General features: G+C 41.2%; 1 protein-coding gene and 1 long non-coding RNA gene across 3 annotated transcripts in view; one reads left to right on the forward strand and one right to left on the reverse strand.

The window, feature by feature from the left end:
- The window catches only part of SMIM14 (small integral membrane protein 14), an 88,138-nt gene that overhangs the window by 41,978 nt on the left and 28,516 nt on the right, over positions 1-17,644 (reverse strand). For both annotated transcript variants that reach the window (XM_054485479.2, XM_054485478.2), the window contains exon 2: positions 12,793-12,902. In XM_054485479.2, the coding sequence (XP_054341454.1) occupies positions 12,793-12,867 (75 nt within the window). In that variant the 5' untranslated portion in view covers positions 12,868-12,902. The remainder of the gene's footprint in view (positions 1-12,792; positions 12,903-17,644) is intronic.
- Positions 1-17,644, forward strand: part of LOC129035238 (uncharacterized) — a 37,602-nt gene that overhangs the window by 6,677 nt on the left and 13,281 nt on the right. The window contains exon 3 of the long non-coding RNA XR_010126211.1: positions 743-862. This is a non-coding gene — a long non-coding RNA (uncharacterized LOC129035238). The remainder of the gene's footprint in view (positions 1-742; positions 863-17,644) is intronic.

Raw genomic sequence — 17,644 nt, forward strand, 5'->3', positions numbered from 1 at the left:
AAACAAATATTTTACAAAAGTTTTAACATAACTAGCAAAAATACATTTGCTGCATAGAGAAGTCTCTCAAAGAAACTTTCCAGACAGATAGTTTTCTTCCAGGAAAGGTCCAATGGGCCTTAAAGTGATTTATTTAAGTACAGTAGACATCACAATTTACAGGGCATTCAGGCCGATAAAAAGGAATCTGACCAAGGGTCTCCCAAATCACATGTTTTTACAGTACTTTAATATAGAAACAAATTTATTTTATTTTTTCTTGAGAAGGAGTCTGGCTCTGTCACCCAGGCTGGAGTACAATGGCGCGATCTCTGCACACTGTAACCTCTGCCTCCCCGGCTCAAGCAATTTTCCTGCCTCCGCCTCTCAAGTAGCTGGAATTACAGGTGCCCATCACCACATCCGGCTAGTTTTTGTATTTTTAGTAGAGATGGGTTTTCACCATGTTGACCAGGCTGGTTTCAAACTCCTAACCTCAAATGATTCACCCGCCTTAGCTTCCCACAGTGCTGGGATTACAGGCGTGAGCCACTGCACCTGGCCCAGAAACAAATTTCAATAAAGATGTAGAAGTTTTAGTTATGCTGTTTAGATTAAGAGTTGAAATACAGAGCTCAACAATTAAAACATAAAAATGAAGAGGATTACCTGCATTCCAAATCTTAGATTCCAACAGAACAGGAAAAACACATGAGCATAATCCAAGTTCATATTTCTAAATCCATCTGCTCTCTCTTTCTAGAATTCCTATCATTAATAGAAGAAACTATATGCCAAGTGACAGCCAGTGAAGCAGAACAACAGGAGAAGACGGCAAAGCCAGAAGCAAATTATTTCAATGGAAGAAAAATCCCCTCTCCAGGTTGTTTTCATTGGTATAAGGATATGAGTTACTTTTTAAAAAAGAATACTAGGCGGCCGGGCACGGTGGCTCACACCTGTAATCCTAGCACTTTGGGAGGCCGAGGTAGGCGGATCACAAGATCAGGAGTTCGAGACCAGTCTGGCCAACACAGTGAAACCATCTCTACTAAAAATACAAAAAATTAGCCGGGTGTGGTGGCGTGCACCTGTAATCCCAGATACTCGGGAGGCGACAGGAGAATTGTGTGAACGTGGGAGGCAGAGGCTGCAGTGAGCCGAGATCGTGCCACTGCACTCCAGCCTGGGCAACACAGCAAGACTCTGTTGCAAAAAAAAAAAGAATACTAAAGTAGTTACAAGGAAATATCTGATTTTTCTTTTTCTTTTTTTATAAAGAATATAGACAACTTAAAACAATAATTTATGCCAGGTGCGGTGGCTCACACCTGTAATCCCAGCATTTTGGGAGGCCAAGGCAGGTGGATCACCCGAGGTTGGGAGTTCAAGACCAGCCTGACCAACATGGTGAAACCCCGTCTCTACTAAAAATATAAAATTAGCTGGGTGTGGTGGCGCATGCCTGTAATCCCAGCTACTCAGGAGGCTGAGGCAGGAGAATTGCTTGTGGAATTAAGGTGGAAGTTACGGTGACCCGAGATCGCGCCATTGCACTCCAGCCTGAGCAACAAGAGCAAAACTCTGCCTCAAAAAAAAAAAAAAAGAATGATTTATGATTAGACGGAGGTTTTGTGTAGGCAACTTTCTATACATATATTAGTATTCTACTACTACATCACTAAAAATCCATAGTTATCAGCTGGGCGTGGTGGCTCACGCCTGTAATCTCAGCACTTCGGGAGGCCAAGGTGGGCAGATCACCTGAGGTCAGGAGTTTGAGACCAGCATGGCCAACAAGGCAAAACCCCGTCTCTACTAAAAATACAAAAATTAGCTGGACGTGGTGGCAGGTGCCTGTAATCCCAGCTAGTTGGGAGGCTGAGGCAGGAGAATTGCTTGAACCCAGGAGGCGTAGGTTGCTGTGAGCCCAAATTGTGCCATTGCACTCCCGCTTGGGAGACAGGGCAACACTCTGTCTCAAATTAAAAAAAAAACCATAGTTACACGGGGCATATTCCTATATTAAATAACACAGAATTATATGTAACATGATGAAGATACCCAGAATCGTCACTGAAAAAGACTCACCGTTTATCTATTCTTATCTACCTTTTTGAGTCCTTTTAGCCAGTATTATAAAGCACTAAATCTCTAATTAAAGTACAGTTGTCCTTTGGTATATCTGCAGGGGGTTGGTTCCAGGAACTCCCCTCAGATTCCAAATCCAGACACTCGAATCCCTTATATAAAATTGTATAGTATTTACATACAATCTATGAACATCCTCCCATAGACAAATTGTCTCTAGGTTACTTATAATACTTAATACAATGTACAGGCTATGTAAACAGTGGTTATGCTATTGTTTTATTATTTGTATTATTATTTTTTAAATATTTTTTATTTACAGTTGGCTAAATCCACGAATCCAGAGAGCACAGGTACAAAGGGCCAACTGTATTAGATTAGGAAAGAAAAAAGTCCGTGATATGAGATAATACCTCAATTTTTTAAGTGTTTCTGAACATTCCTGAGACAAACAGAAGTATACATACACCTGGCAAAATACAACTGCATTAAGAATAGTCTAACACTCACTGTAACTCAATGATGTAATTAAATCATAGGAAAGACCCATGCCAAGTGAGTAAGTAAAACCTTGTCACCAGCACCCCAAAATTGGCATTCTTTGTACTGCAATCATATCAGTCTTGAACTTAAACACTGTTAGTTTACAATATGTACTTTTTTTTGAGACAGTCTCCCTCTGTCACCCAGGATGGAGTGCAGTGGTGTGATATCAGATCACTGCAACCTCCACCTCCCAGACTCAAGTGATTCTCATGTCTCAGCCTCCCAAGTAGCTGGGATTACAGGCACCCACCACCAGGCCCAGCTAATTTTTGTATTTTTAGTAGAGACTACTAACAACAGGGTTTCACCATGTTGGCCAGGCTGGTCTCGAACTCCTGGCCTCAAATGATCTGCCTGCCTCAGCCTCCCAAAGTGCTGGGATTACAGGCGTAAGCCACCCCACCAGCCCTATAATGTGTACTTTAAAATACCCCTATAATAACATAGTCAGAGAAGCTTAGTGAGGTGGCTCACGACTGTAATCTTAGCACTTAAGGAGGGTGGAACAGGAGGAAGCTTGAGGCTAAGTGTGTGAGACCAGCCTAGGCAACACAGTGAGACCTCATCTCTACAAAAAAAGTACAAAAATTAGTCAGGCACAATGGTGTGTACCTGTAGAACCAGCTACTCTGGAGGCTGAGGTGGGAGGATTGCTTGAGCCCAGGAGTTCAAGGCTGCAGTGATATACTACACCACTCCACTCCAGCCTGGGTGATACAATGAGACCCTGTCTCTTAAAATAAAAATAAAGGAAAAATATAGATAGATAGACAGATAGATAGTTACAGAGACAGTCATTTGCCTCTTTTTTTTTTTTTTTTTAAGACAGGGTCTCACTTTGTTGCTCCAGCTGGTTTCTAAATCCTGCCTTTAAACAATCTTCCCACCTCTGCCTCCTAAAGTGCTGAGATTATGAGCGTGAGCCCAGCCAGATTTATATTCTTTGTACTAAAACTTATATATTAGCAGTGATGAGGCAGTAGTAAGAGAAGTTCCAACTGCTGTTAGTGCCCATAAAGCTTTATGAGAGGATACTTTTTTTCTATTTTTATAGATTTTTTAAAACATTCTGATGAGAACAAATCCTACCAATTTATAAATCAAGGTAATGAGAAGTTTTATTAAGAATCATTGAACAGCTGCATCGTAGTGTATATTTTCTTTTCAAATCATATAACTATGATGCATTTAAGGATTTTCTTCTTCAATGAAAAAGTTTTCTGTAACTACGATTTTTTTTTTTTTTTTTTTTTTTTGAGACAGAGTCTCACTCTGTGGCCCAGGCCAGAGTGCAGTGGCGCAATCTTGGCTCACTTCAACCTCTGCCTCCTGGGCTCACGCGATTCTCCCACCTCAGCCTCCTGAGTAGCTGGGATTACAGGCACACGTCATCACACTTGGCTAATTTTTTTATTTTCTGTAGAGAAGGGGTTTTACCATGTTGCCCAGGCTGGTTTCAAACTCCTAGACTCAAGTGATTGGCGGCCTCTGCCTCCTTTGGGAAGAGTGCTGAGTTTACAGGCGTGAGCCACCATGCCAGGCCTGTAATTACTAATTTTTGTATATATCTGTACGAGGTGCTTAGGAAGTTTTATTTCTAGGTTAATTATTTGAGTGGGTAATGCATTCATATGGTTTTAAAATATAAAAATACAGTGAAGAGTATGCCTCCTGCTCCTTCCTCCTACTCCTCTACCCCACCCTTGATTGCATATATAGTGCCTTTTTTTCTTTCTTTCTTTGAGATGGAGTTTTGCTCTTGTTGCCCAGGCTGGAGTGCAATGGTGTGATCTCGGCTCACCGCAACCTCCACCTCCCAGGTCCAAGCGATTCTCCTGCCTCAGCCTCCCAAGTAGCTGGGATTACAGGCATGTGCCACCACGCCTGGCTAATTTGGTATTTTTAGTAGAGACAGGGTTTCTCCATGTTGGTCAGGCTGGTCTCGAACTCCCGACCTCAGGTGATCCGCTTGCCTCGGCCTCCCAAAGTGCTAGGATTACAGGCATGAGCCGCCAGGCCCGGCCGCATATATAGTGCTTTTTAAGGTGCTTAAAGGAGGCCAACCAAGAAGAACATTATGCTGAAGAAACAGGCTGAAACTAAATGGTCAGGATTGAACATGTCTCTGCCACTCTCTGTTCAGTTCCAACACCTGGGAAAACTAACTTACTTCAGTTTCATCATCTGTAAAAAGAAATCCTAGTACATACACTAGAGGTTTTCAATGGACTAGGCCCCCTTCAAACCCTCCCCATTGTAACCACTGTTTGAGGTATATCCCTTTGAACCTTTTTTACATATTTAGAAAAACACTGTACTGACTTAAACAATACACAAGCCTACAAAGTCTTCGTTATGGCACTCACTAGCATTTCTCTGATACGTCTAAAATGTCAGTTTATCAAATTCTCTTTGTATTTCTAATAGTTTTGCATTCTCACTGTCAACCAGGCTGGAGTGCAGTGGTGCAATCACACCTCATTGCAGCCTTGACTTCCCAGGCTCAAGCGATCCTCTGACCTCAGCCTCTGAAGGAGCTGTGACTATAGGTGTCTGCCAAGATGCCCAGCTAATTTTTGCATTTTTTGTAGAAAAGGGATTTTGCCATATTGCCCAGGCTGGTCTTGAACTCCTAGGTTCAAGCAATCTGCTTGCCTTGGCCTCCCAAAGTGCTGGGATTACAGGGATGAGCCACGGTGCCCAGCCCAGGTTTCCTTTTTTTTTTTTAAGCCTACTTCTTCTCTCATTCTAAGGTTCCCCAGTGCATCCATATGACTCCCGAGGGTATTCTGGACATCTGAGAAGCAGATTTTTGGTTGTTGTGATTGGCTTGCCTCCTACATGGCTTAAAAATGTCCTATCAGACACTCACCAAAATGAAAACCCTGAGCCTACAATCTAACTTCATCTGACAGAAAAATACAAAGTAATTTTTAGATGGTATTGACTTTTCAAGGAATTTAACTGGACTTTAGCATTTAAACCAGGGAAGATTGTACTTAGTTTTATTTAAAGCTCTACCAAGACCTGTCCTCCATTTCAGAAAGTCATTGTCACTGGTGGTATTTTTTTTTTTTTTTTGAGACGGAGTCTTGCTCTGTTGCCCAGGCTGGAGTGCAGTGGCACCATCTAAGCTCACTGCAACCTCTGCCTCCGGGGTTCAAGCGATTCTCCCGCCTCAGCCTCCCGAGTAGCTGGGATTACAGGCACCTGCCACCACATCCAGCTAATTTTTGTATTTTTAGTAGAGACAGGGTTTCACCATGTTGGCCAGACTGTCACTGGTGGTATTTAAACCCAACAAAACAAACATGTATGAGTCTGCATTTATAACCATAATGTTCATGATTTTTCCCATTAGTAAGTATTTACTTCATCTTGCCTTCTAATGTAGCTGTACCTCACTACATCATGGTCCTTTTATTTTCTTCAACTACTTGGCCTGTTTTTCTGCTCACATTAATGAAGGACTAGCTCAATGAACAGTTAGGACATACAAACAGCTTCCCTAATCAAGGAACTATGCAGGCAGGCTAAAGAGCCTCTTAACTCTCAAAGTAGGGAAGACTTCATTACAAGACTTTATAGCACATTTCATTCCAAAACCAAGCGTTTTTTCTCTTCCTTCTCACTTTATTTACAACTACTATAAAGTTCGGGGTTTCCTTGGTTTCCCTCTTGGTCCTTAACGTGCAACTAGGAGTCCTCCCCCAAAAAAGTTTTCTACTTGTCTTAGACAGCAACTCTTGTGGTTTTAGCCTGGTAGCAAAGGCCTAAGCCAGTTACCTTATATTGCATAGAAGGCAAAAGAGGCAAAACAGATCCAGCTACTCAATAGACCTATTCCTCCTTTTTGCACTCACTGAAAGGTTTTGCTTTCTGTTTTTTGTGGTAGTTTTAATTGTTTTAGTTATTCATGTACACAATTTAGAGTCAAACAGTTCTATAAGGTTTGTTCTGAAAAACAGTAATTTTTCATCCTCCTACCCACTTATCCCTCCAGAGGCAACCATTTTCAACTTTTAGCTGATTGTTTTACTGCTTACCTCCATGTCTTTTATATATAAATATGCATTATTGCTACTTCTTGATTTTTCCATGTTAAACAATATCCATAGATGTACCAGTATAGAGTATGAAGATCTACTTCTCCTCCCTGACCCCGTGTATACTCTTTCCATCCCCTAATAATGGTTGTATCATAAGGTTGTTTAGTTCAGTACTCAATTATCAATTATAACTACATAAATGTTCTCCACAGTTGAGCCACACAGTAAACTATACTGTAATTACTTTTTCTTTTCTGTACTACTTAATGTGTTTCTTTAAAGTTAGTAAATTTTTTTGCATTTTTCTATGACTTTTCAAAACTTGTTTACAGTTCCCTAGATCACAAGATGTCTAGATTCACCAGGTATTCTACCAATTCATCTTTCTAAAAAAGTCTCTCCCTGAGCCATGTGACCCCCGCTCCCCGCCTCCACCGCCCCCCTGCAACTAAGCCCGCTCCCTGTAGTCCTGATGCACAGCTGCCACCCTGGGATGTCCCTTCACCATTATCCTGGAAGGTACTTTGTTTCTCATATGTGCTAGATCTGCTATCTACACTCAAAATCCTAGTCATCTTTCTTGGCTTATGCCTTCATTTCGGTGAAAAATAGCTCATCCTCTAGGAACTTCCTACAAAAGTGTACTCCCCCAACTTGATTGAGAGATTGGCTGGATACAGAATGCTGGATTGGTAATGACTACCCTTCAGAATTTTGTAGCCACTGTGCCAATGCCTTCTAGTTTCCAGTTTTGCTATTGAGAAGTCTAAAGTCATTTAGATTCTTGACCCTTAGTATGTGACCTGTTTTCAAGTAACAGCAAGGGGGCCAGAATTGTTAGAACAAAGTGGACAAAGGAGAACAGTAGGGTGGAAGGGGACAGATCACACAGGGCCATGTAAATTTCATTTTTTTTTTTACTGAGTCTCGTGGAAGCTACTGTAGGATTCTGAGCAAAGGAGAAACATTACTGACTTAACTAAAATGGATCATTTCAACTGCTGTGGTGAGACTAAACTTGAGGGGGCTTGGGGGTAGCAAGAGGGCAGAAACAAGGTGATCCATAAAGAGGCTAAATGCAGCAATCCAGGCAAGAGATGATGGTAGATTAGACCAACGTGTTGCACTGGAGGTGTGAAAAATGGCTGGATTCTGGATGTATTTTTAAGGTTGATCCAAAGGATGGTTCTGCATGAGATGTGGGTTGAAAGAAGAGGGTAGGCCAGGCACGGTGGCTCACACCTGTAATCCCAGCACTTTGGGAGGCTGAGGCGGGTAGATCACAAGGTCAAGAGATCGAGACCATCCTGGTCAACATGGTAAAACCCCGTCTCTACTAAAATTACAAAAATTAGCTGGGCGTGGTAGCACACGCTTATAGTCCCAGCTACTTGGGAGGCTGAGGCAGGAGAATTGCTTGAACCCGGGAGGCGGAGGTTGCAGTGAGCCGAGATCGTGCCACTGTACTCCAGCCTGAACAACAGAGTGAGACTCCATCTCAAAAACAACAACAATAAAAAAAAAGAAAGAAAGAAAGAAGAGGGTAAAAGATAATTGAACTGAAATTGTTACCTGAACATTCAGAATAAGCTTAGGGGCAAGATAAATTTGGTTACACACATGTCAAATTTAAAATGCCTATTAGTTTCCAAATGGAAAAGATGTGTCAACCTTTGGATATACAAAAATCTGGAATCCAGAAGCATGAGCATCTTAGCTCAGCTGGCATTGGGGCATGACTCTGGCTCTTGTTTTGACCACTTACCCTCCCTTTTATCCTATTTCCCATGCCAGGCTCTCCAATGTGAGCTACAAAATATACTTTAATAACTCCTTTCTCAACTCCTGGCCTCAAGTGATCCACCCACCTCAGCCTCCCAAAGTGCTGGGATTACAGGCATGAGCCACCGTGCCCAGCCTAATCATCCAGAACTTCTATTACTCATAATGAAGAACCTTAACTGATAACACTATTAAATCAGGAAAAGGGCCGGGCGTGGTGGCTCAAACCTGTAATCCCAGCACTTTGGGAGGCCGAGGCGGGTGGATCGCCTGACATCAGGAGTTTGAGACCAGCCTGGCCAACATGGTGAAACCCCGTCTCTACTAAAAATACAAAAATTAGCCGAGCGTGGTGGCAGGCACCTGTAATCCCAGCTACTCGGGAGGCTGAGGCAGGAGAATCGCTTGAACCCGGGAGGCGGACGTTGCAGTGAGCAGAGATCGTGCCATTGCACTCCAGTCTGGGTGACAGAGGGAGACTCCATCTCAAAATAAATAAATAAATAAACAAACAAAGCAGGAAAAGAAGTTTTAAATTGTGAATAAATACAATTTTATTTTAAAAATTAAAAATAGGGAATGTATATTCAGGGCAACTTGAATGTATGCTCCCAGAAAGCAAAAAAAAAGTTTATTAAAAAAAAAATTAACATACAAGATTTATGTAACATACTCTTAAGCATTATTTATAGTAGTATATAGTATACTTTATTATTTATGAAAAGGAACTAATAATAAAATCCTAACTGCTCCTAAGTTGTATATATTCCTTGGCAAAGCTCATCTATTTCTACAGAATAGGCAAAACTAAACCACAGCCCAGCATACAACTAATGAGCTAACCTGTAAATAATCATTAAAATCTTCAAGTTTCTCCAGGTGTCTACTTGCTATAAGAACTTTAAATTCTTAAAAATTGATGATATTCTGGCCTTCAAAAAAACCCAATTACATTACATGAGGTCAACAGAAAAACCCAAAAATTCAAAATCAGTACTTGAAATGTTACTCTATTACAAAGATGAATTAAATGTCCATTTTTAGAAAGTGAGAATAAATCTGTTCTGTCATCATACTGTATCAGTAACTACATCTGTGAGTTTCCTAAGCACACAGGGATTTAAATTCTCATAGTTATAACTAATGGCAAAAAATTATACCCTCAGATAAATTGCTTTTAAAATACAGGCTGGGAGTTAACTTAGAGTTCTATAAAGCTGTCAGATAACAGGTACTAAGAAAAAAGGCCCTTTGAAGTATAAAAGTAGAAGATAATGGATGAGGTGGGGTGCATTGGCTCATGCCTATAATCCCAACACTTTGGGAGGCTAAGGTGGGAGGATCACTTGAGGCCAGGAGTTCAAGACCAGCCTGGGAAACCTGGGGAGTTCTCATCTCTACCAAAATGTAAAAAATTAGATGGGCATGGTGGTGCATGCCTGTAATCCTAGCTACCTGGGAGGCTAAAGTGGGAGGATTGCTTGAACCCAGGAGTTCAAGGTTGCAGTGAGCTATGACCACACCACTGCACTCCAGCCTGGGGGAAAAGAATAAGACTCTATCTCAAAGAAAAAAAAAAAAAAAAATTGCTAGTGCGGTGACTCATGCCTGTAATCCCCACACTTTGGGAGTGGGAGGTAGGCAGATAGTTGAGCTCAGGAGTTCAAGACCAGACTGGGCAACATGGTAGAACCTCACCTCTACAAAAAAAACAAAAATTAGCCAGGTGTGGTGGCTGGTGCCTGTGGTCACTCAGGAGACTTAGGCAGGAGGATTGCTTGAGCCTGGGAGACAGAAGGTGCAGTGTGCAGAGATTGTGCCACTGCCCTACAGCCTGGGTGACAGCAAAATCATGTCTCAAAAAAAAAAAATGATGATAATGGATGCATGAGAGGTAGAAAAGCCTATTAGAAAAGAATATTGGCTGGGCGCAGTGGCTCACGTCTGTAATCCCAGCACTTTGGGAGGCCAAGGCAGGCGGATCACCTGAGGTCGGGAGATCGAGACCAGCCTGGCCAACACGGTAAAATCCCATCTCTACTAAAAATACAAAAAATAGCTAGGCATGGTGGCAGGCACCTGTAATCCCAGCTGCTCGGGAGGCTGAGGCATGAGATTCATTTGAATCCGGGAGGCAGAGGTTGCAGTGAGCCAAGATTGCCTCATTGCACTCCAGCCTGGGCAACAGAGCAGACTCCATGTCAAAAAATAAACAAACGAAAACTATCAGCTCTTTGCTTCATAAACAAATATTCTCTCCTTAGACTCATCTATTTTTATACCAAGTTATCAGAGCCATCACATTACCATTATATTTCTATATCCTCAAGAGTCTGATTTAACGTATAAGTTCTTATTTTATTCCTTTCCTTCTGAGGCATTCTTAAGGATCACAAGTCCTAGTGCATGCTGACTCTAAAAAAGCACATCATTGACAAGAAACACATTTCTGATCACGATATGTAGCAACACTGAGCCAGCAGAAAACCTGCTTATTAGTTACTGACAACTCAAATATTTGAGCAAATGTTTGTACCTACCTTTATTAACTGACATACAAGAGTATTTTAAAACAATAAAATGTTGTTACAGGTTGAGTATCCCTAATCTGAAACCCAAAATGCTTCAAAATCTGAAATTTTTTGAGCACCAACATGATGATCAAAGGAAATGCTCTTTCGAGCATTTTGGATTTTCAGATTAGGGATGTTAAACCAGTAAGTATAATGCAAATATTCCGAAATGCAAAAAAAATCCAAAACACCTCTGGTCCCAAGCATTTCAGATAAGGGATACTCAACCAATATAATGTGTAATATAAAAATATACTTCATTGTTAATAACGGTCAAATTTTTCCTTTTGCACATAAAAAGTACAAAGTATAATATAAACAGCCCTGTATTTCAGCTTATAGACTCACTACCATCGACTCAATGAGACTATTCAAATCTTGTTGTTCAGAAACCTACCTCTGTCAAATAATTGATTTGTTTTCAGAAATGCTTTACATAGGCCAGGCGCAGTGGCTCACACCTGTAATCCCAGCACTTTGGGGGGCCGAGGTTGGCAGATCACCTGAGGTCAGGAGTTTGAGACCAGCCTGACCAACAAAGCGAAACCCCATCTCTACTAAAAATACAAAAATTAGCTGGGCATGGTGGTGCGCACCTGCAATCCCAGCTACTTGCAAAGCTGAGGCAGGAGAATCACTTGAACCCAGGAGGTGGAGGTTGCAGTGAGCTGAGATTGCACCACTGCATTCCAGCCTAGGTAGCAGAGTGAGACACTGTTCTCCAAAAAAAAAAAAAAGAAAGAAATGCTTTACATAGAGATTTGTATTGTCATGCCATATGTTGGTGCAGGATTTGAACTATATCATAACAGGAACTGTTAATAGCAGCTTAGCAGGCAAACAAGCTCCACAAGCTAAAAACAATTTTATTTGTATTGATATAAAGTAGAAAAGGCAATATACATATGTGTTATCTACCCATGATGGCAAATTTCACCAACATAAATCTACCATAAAGACAGTAGTCTGGGCTGGGGGGGTGGATCACAGCTGCATTCCCAGCACTATGGGGGGCTGAGGCGGGCAGAACACTTGAGGTCAGGAGTTTGAGACCAGCCTGGGCAACATGGTGAAACCCAGTCTCTACTAAAAATGCAAATATTAGCCAGGCATGGCAGCACACTCCTGTAGTCCCAGTTACTCGGGAGGCTAAGGCAGGAGAATCGCTTGAACTCAGGAGCTGGAGGTTGTAGTGAGCCGAGATAGCACCACTACACTCCAGCCTGGGCAAAAGAGCGAGACTCCAGCTCAAAAAATAATAATAATAATAAAGACAGTAGTCTGTTTTCGTCTCTAACGAAATAATTGCTAGCAAACTTTTTTTTTTTTTTGAGACAGAGTCTCGTTCTGTCGCCCAGGCTAGAGTGCAGTGGCATGATCTCAGCTGACCACAATCTCTGCCTCCTGGGTTCAAGCAATTCTCGTGCCTCAGCATTCCGAGTAGCTGGGATTAAAAGTGTGTGCCACCATGCCTGGCAAATTTTTATATTTTTAGTAGAGATGGGGTTTTGCTTTGTTGGCCAAACTGGTCTCGAACTCCTGAGGTCAAGTGATCCGCCCACCTTGGCCTCCCAAAGTGCTGGGATTACAGGTGTGAACCACTGTGCCCGGCCACATTTTAATCATTACAACTTAAACAAATGTGGAATTTCAATTATGAAATACTTTTTAGTGACCATCAGATGAAAACCCTCCAATAACCAGTATTTTCATGAAAAGAGGATACAAGGGGTACAGATCAGTTCAGAATAGGATTGTCCTGTTCATCTCACCAGATTGATCAGTCTTCTCATTGCATGTTCATGAGAGCAAACACATTCACAGGGATCAAATCCACCTTCTGCCATGATTACCCAGCTTGATTTTACTTGACTGTTTAAATCTAGGAGGAAGGAAAAAATACTGTAAGTCTACTATTCAGAATTACTCTTTCTCTTGAGCTATGAAAAATTGTGATATTGTATACATTCACAATAGTTTTATTAAACTATGTATAGTTTGTATTTATTAATGACCTGTATCTATTAATTTATTATTAATCCTATATGAATTATGAATCTATACAGGTGATTGGCTACCCCTTCTGCCATCAGCCCATAAATACAAATGTCTCCAGTGCTCTAAACTGGCCCCGCCTGTGATGCTGAGGATGCTAGAACCTACTCTGCTTAATTACTCAATTATTTGACTTTATTAGCCCCAGTACGCAAATAATTCAAACCAGCTTTTACCCTCACCAAGAAAGACATCTGAAAAGGTATCTAAAATGATACCAAGGTTTTATGGAGGGGAAATTAATGACATAGCTAAGAAATAGCTAGGTAGATTTCAAAAAATAAAGAGAAACAAATGAGAGGTCAAGATGGAGCATTGGCAACCAGATTTACTGTTCTGCCTAAAACAATTTTTTTAAAACTCGACAAAATACATGAAACAATTGTTTTTTGTTGTTTTGTTTTGTTTTTAGACAGAGTCTCGCTCTGTCGCCCAGGCTGGAGTGCAGTGGTATGATCTCAGCTCACTGCAACCTCCGCCTCCTGGGTTCAAGAAATGCTCCTGCCTCAGCTTCCTGAGTAGCTGGGATTACAGGCGCACACCACGCCCAGCTAATTTTCATATTTTTAGTAGAGATGGGGTTTTGCCATGTTGGCCAGGCTGGTCTTGAACTCCTGACCTCAGGTGATCTGCCCACCTCGGCCTCCGAAAGTGCTAGGATTACAAGTGTGAGCCACCGTGCCTGGCCAGAAACAATTGTTTTTAAGATATTAAGGCCAGGCGCAGTGGCTCACTCCTGTAATCCCAGCACTTTGGGAGGCTGAGGTGGGAGGATCACTCACTTGAGCCCAGGAGTTTGAGACCAGCCTGGGCAACCTAGTGACCTCACCTCTACAAATAATTTAAAAATTAGCCAGGCATGGTGGCACAAACCTGTGGTCCCAACTACTCAGAAGGCTGAGGTGGGAGGATTGCTTGAGCCCTGGCAGTCAAGGCTGCAATAAGCCATGATCACGCCACTGCATTCCAGCCTGGGCAACATAGTGAGTTCACGTTTAAAAATAAAAAGGGCTGAGTGCGGTGGCTCACACCTGTAATCCCAGCACTTTGGGAGGCCGAGGCAGGTGGATCACAAGGTCAGGAGATAGAGGCCATCCTGGCCAACATGGTGAAACCCCGTCTCTACTAAAAATACAAAAATTAGCCAGGCATGGTGGCGTGTGCCTGTAGTCCCAGCTACTCAGGAGGCTGAGACAGGAGAATCGCTTGAATCAGGGAGGCAGAGGTTGCAGTGAGCCAAGATTGCGCCACTGCACTCCAGCCTGGTGACAGAGCAAGACTCCGTCTCAAAAAAAAAAAAAAAAAAAAAGACATTGAACATGAGGCTACAAAGAATAGTGATACCTGAGAGACGGAAAAACAAATGAGATGAGCCCTATCACTGGCACAGTTTACTGCCTCGAGGAGACTCTAGTTCCAAGTTGGGGTGGGAAAACCCAGACCAGAGCCCAGTGGTATCCCTAAGTTGGGGAGAAGAAACTAGAAGAATGACTATATTAAGGAGAGACATTAAAGATAGTAAAATCATCCAAATGGACTGGTAGAGATAAAAACAATAGTGTCCGAAATGAAAAATACACCAGATGGGTTTAACAGCATATGAGACATTACAGAAGAAAAGATTCCTGAACTTGAAGACATAATAACAGTAGCTATCAAAAATGAAATAATAGAAAAAGAGGTGGATAAACCAGTAGTCCCATCTACTTGGGTGGTTGGGGCAGGAGGACCATTTGAGCCCAGAAGTTCAAGGCCAGCCTGAGCAACATAGTGAGAACCCATCTCTGAAAAAAATAAACAAAAACATACATAGGCCATTAGTGAGCTTTGGGACAACTTCAAACGGTCTAATATATGTGAATTGTGGACACATCCATCAAAACTTATCATTAAATGTGCATAGTTTATTGTTTATCAATTATATCTCAATAACGAGTAAAATTAATGCTTATATACAGCATTAGTCATGGAAAACCATTCTGGTTAAAAAGTGGAATAGGCAGATCAATAAAACAATTCATAAATTAACTTAAAGAAACTTAGTTCATTCACTCAAAAATATTTAGTGCTTATGCTAGGCCTATTAGAAATTTAAAAGTAGGCTGAGCATGGTGGCTCACACCTGTAATCTTAGTAGTTTGGGAGGCTGAGGCAAGAGGATCACTTGAGCTCAGGAGTTCGAGAATAGCCTGAGCAACATAGTGAGACTTCATCTCTGTAAAAATAAAAAAGAAATCTAAAGTAAGCAAAAACTGATAGTTCTTACTCTAATGGTGTTCACATTCCAGTAGTAGACACAGATACTAATCTAAATGTTTTTTAAATTATAAATACAAACTGATAAATGCTATAAAAGATAAATGAAAGAGTGAAAAGACAACTCCCAGAATGGAATATCTGCAAATCATCTGTTTGATAAAGGTTTAATATTCACAATATATAAAGAATTTCTATAACTCAATAACAAAAGATAAGCAATTTTTAAATGGCAAAGAACTTGAACAGACATTTATTCAAAGAAAATATACAAACGGCTAATAATTATATTAAAAATGCTTAAAGTCAGTAATCATTAGGGAGATGCAAATCAAAACCACAATTAGATACCACTTCACACCTACTAGTATGGCTATAATCAAAATGGAAATGAGTGACGTAGAAAAATTAGAACCCTCATACAACCCTCATGTAAAATGGTGGTGTGGCTGCTGTGGAAAATAGTTTGAAAGTTCCTCAAAAGTTAAACACAGATTATCATAAGACTCAACAATTCTACTCATAGGTATATACCTAAGAGATTTGAAAACACGGACTCAAGATTGGGCATGGTGGCTCACACCTATAATCCCAGCACTTTTGAAGGCTGAGGTGGGAGGATCACTTGAGCCCAGGCAACACGGTGAGCAAGACCCTGTCTGTATTTATAAACAACAACAAAAAAGAAAACATGAACTCCAACAGATACTTGTTTACCAAATATTCACAGCAGCATTGTTTGCAATAGGCAAGAGACAGAAACAACCCAAGTGTCCATCAACTGAAAAATGGATAAACAAAATGTTGTATACACACACAATGGGGATATTCAGCTGTAAAAAGGAATGAAGTTCTGATATGTTACAAGATGAATGAACTTTGAAAACATTCATCAAACTGAGATTAGCCAGACAAAAAATAATATGGTATGATTCCATTTATATGAAATATCTAGCTAGAATAGGCAAATTCATGGAGACAGGAAGTAGAATAGTGACTTCCAGGGACTTAGGGAAGAAGGGAATGGGAAGTTACTGCTTAACGAGTTTGTATCTGTGGTAATAAAAAAGTTTTCAAAATGATGGTGATGATTGTACAACACTGTGAATGTAATTAATGTCACCAAATTGTACACTTTAAAAATAGTTAAAACTGCAAATTTTGTTACATTTTACCCCATTAAAAACAATCACTCTGGTTGCCTAGAGCTGGGAAGTTTGCAGGGGAAATAGGGAGTGACTGCTAATGTGTATAGGCTCTTTTAGGGGGGCTGAAAAAAATGTTCTATGGTGATAATCACACAACTCTGTGAATATACTAAAAGACACTGTATTGTACATTTTATTTTATTTTATTTTTTGTTTTGAGATGGAGTCTTGCTCTGTCACCCTGGCTGGAGTGCAGTGTCATGATCTCGGCTCACTGAAACCTCCACCTCCCGAATTCAAGCAATTCTCCTGCCTCAGCCTCCGAAGTAGCTGGGACTACAGGCGCGGGCCACCATGCCCGGCTAATTTTTTGTATTTTTTTTTAGTAGAGACAGTGTTTCACCACGTTAGCCAGGATGGTCTCGAACTCCTGACCTAGTGATCCGCCCGCCTTGGCCTCCCAAAGTGCTGGGATTAGAGGCATGAGGCACCGTGTCCAGCCTGTATTGTACATTTTAAACGGGTGCATTGTATGGTATGTGAATCATATCTCAAAAAAGCTGTTACATAAATGGTGCCTAGAGAGCATATACATGTTCTAAACTCATCCGGAGAGTCAGGGATTTTACTGAAGAAATTAACTAGGAGTTGAGAGTGGAGGAATGAGTTAAATACATTAGGGCGAGGTAGAAGTAGAAGGTGTGAGACTTGGGGGTTGAGGGCATTCTAGACACAAAGGGAAAAGTAGTACAAAGGTCCTTAATGAGTAAGAGTATGACATGTTGGAGGAACTGAAAGAAAGCCATACTGTGCTAAAATCCAGATAGCAAAGTGGTTTAAAATGACACAGGAGAAGTCACAGGGAGTCACGCCACAAAGGGTCTTTCAGGGCATGTTCATGATTAGGTCGTTACCCCAAGAGCAATGTGAAGAACAATGTGAAGCAATGTGCTTTCATCCTGGTGTGTTCTAAAAAGACCACCTCAGCTGCACGATGGAAAACTGAGAAAAGGGAAGCCACAGTAGGTAGAGGGAACCTAGTTAAAATGCTCTTTCAACAGATCAGCGACAATGGTGGGGCTCCTTGGAGAATATTTTAATGACAGCACATTGAATCACTGGAAGGAAGACAAATTATTTCATAAATGGTGTTAGCTCCCTCCCT

The sequence above is a fragment of the Pongo pygmaeus genome, chromosome 3, assembly GCF_028885625.2.
Source record: "Pongo pygmaeus isolate AG05252 chromosome 3, NHGRI_mPonPyg2-v2.0_pri, whole genome shotgun sequence".
Classification (NCBI taxonomy): domain Eukaryota; kingdom Metazoa; phylum Chordata; class Mammalia; order Primates; family Hominidae; genus Pongo; species Pongo pygmaeus.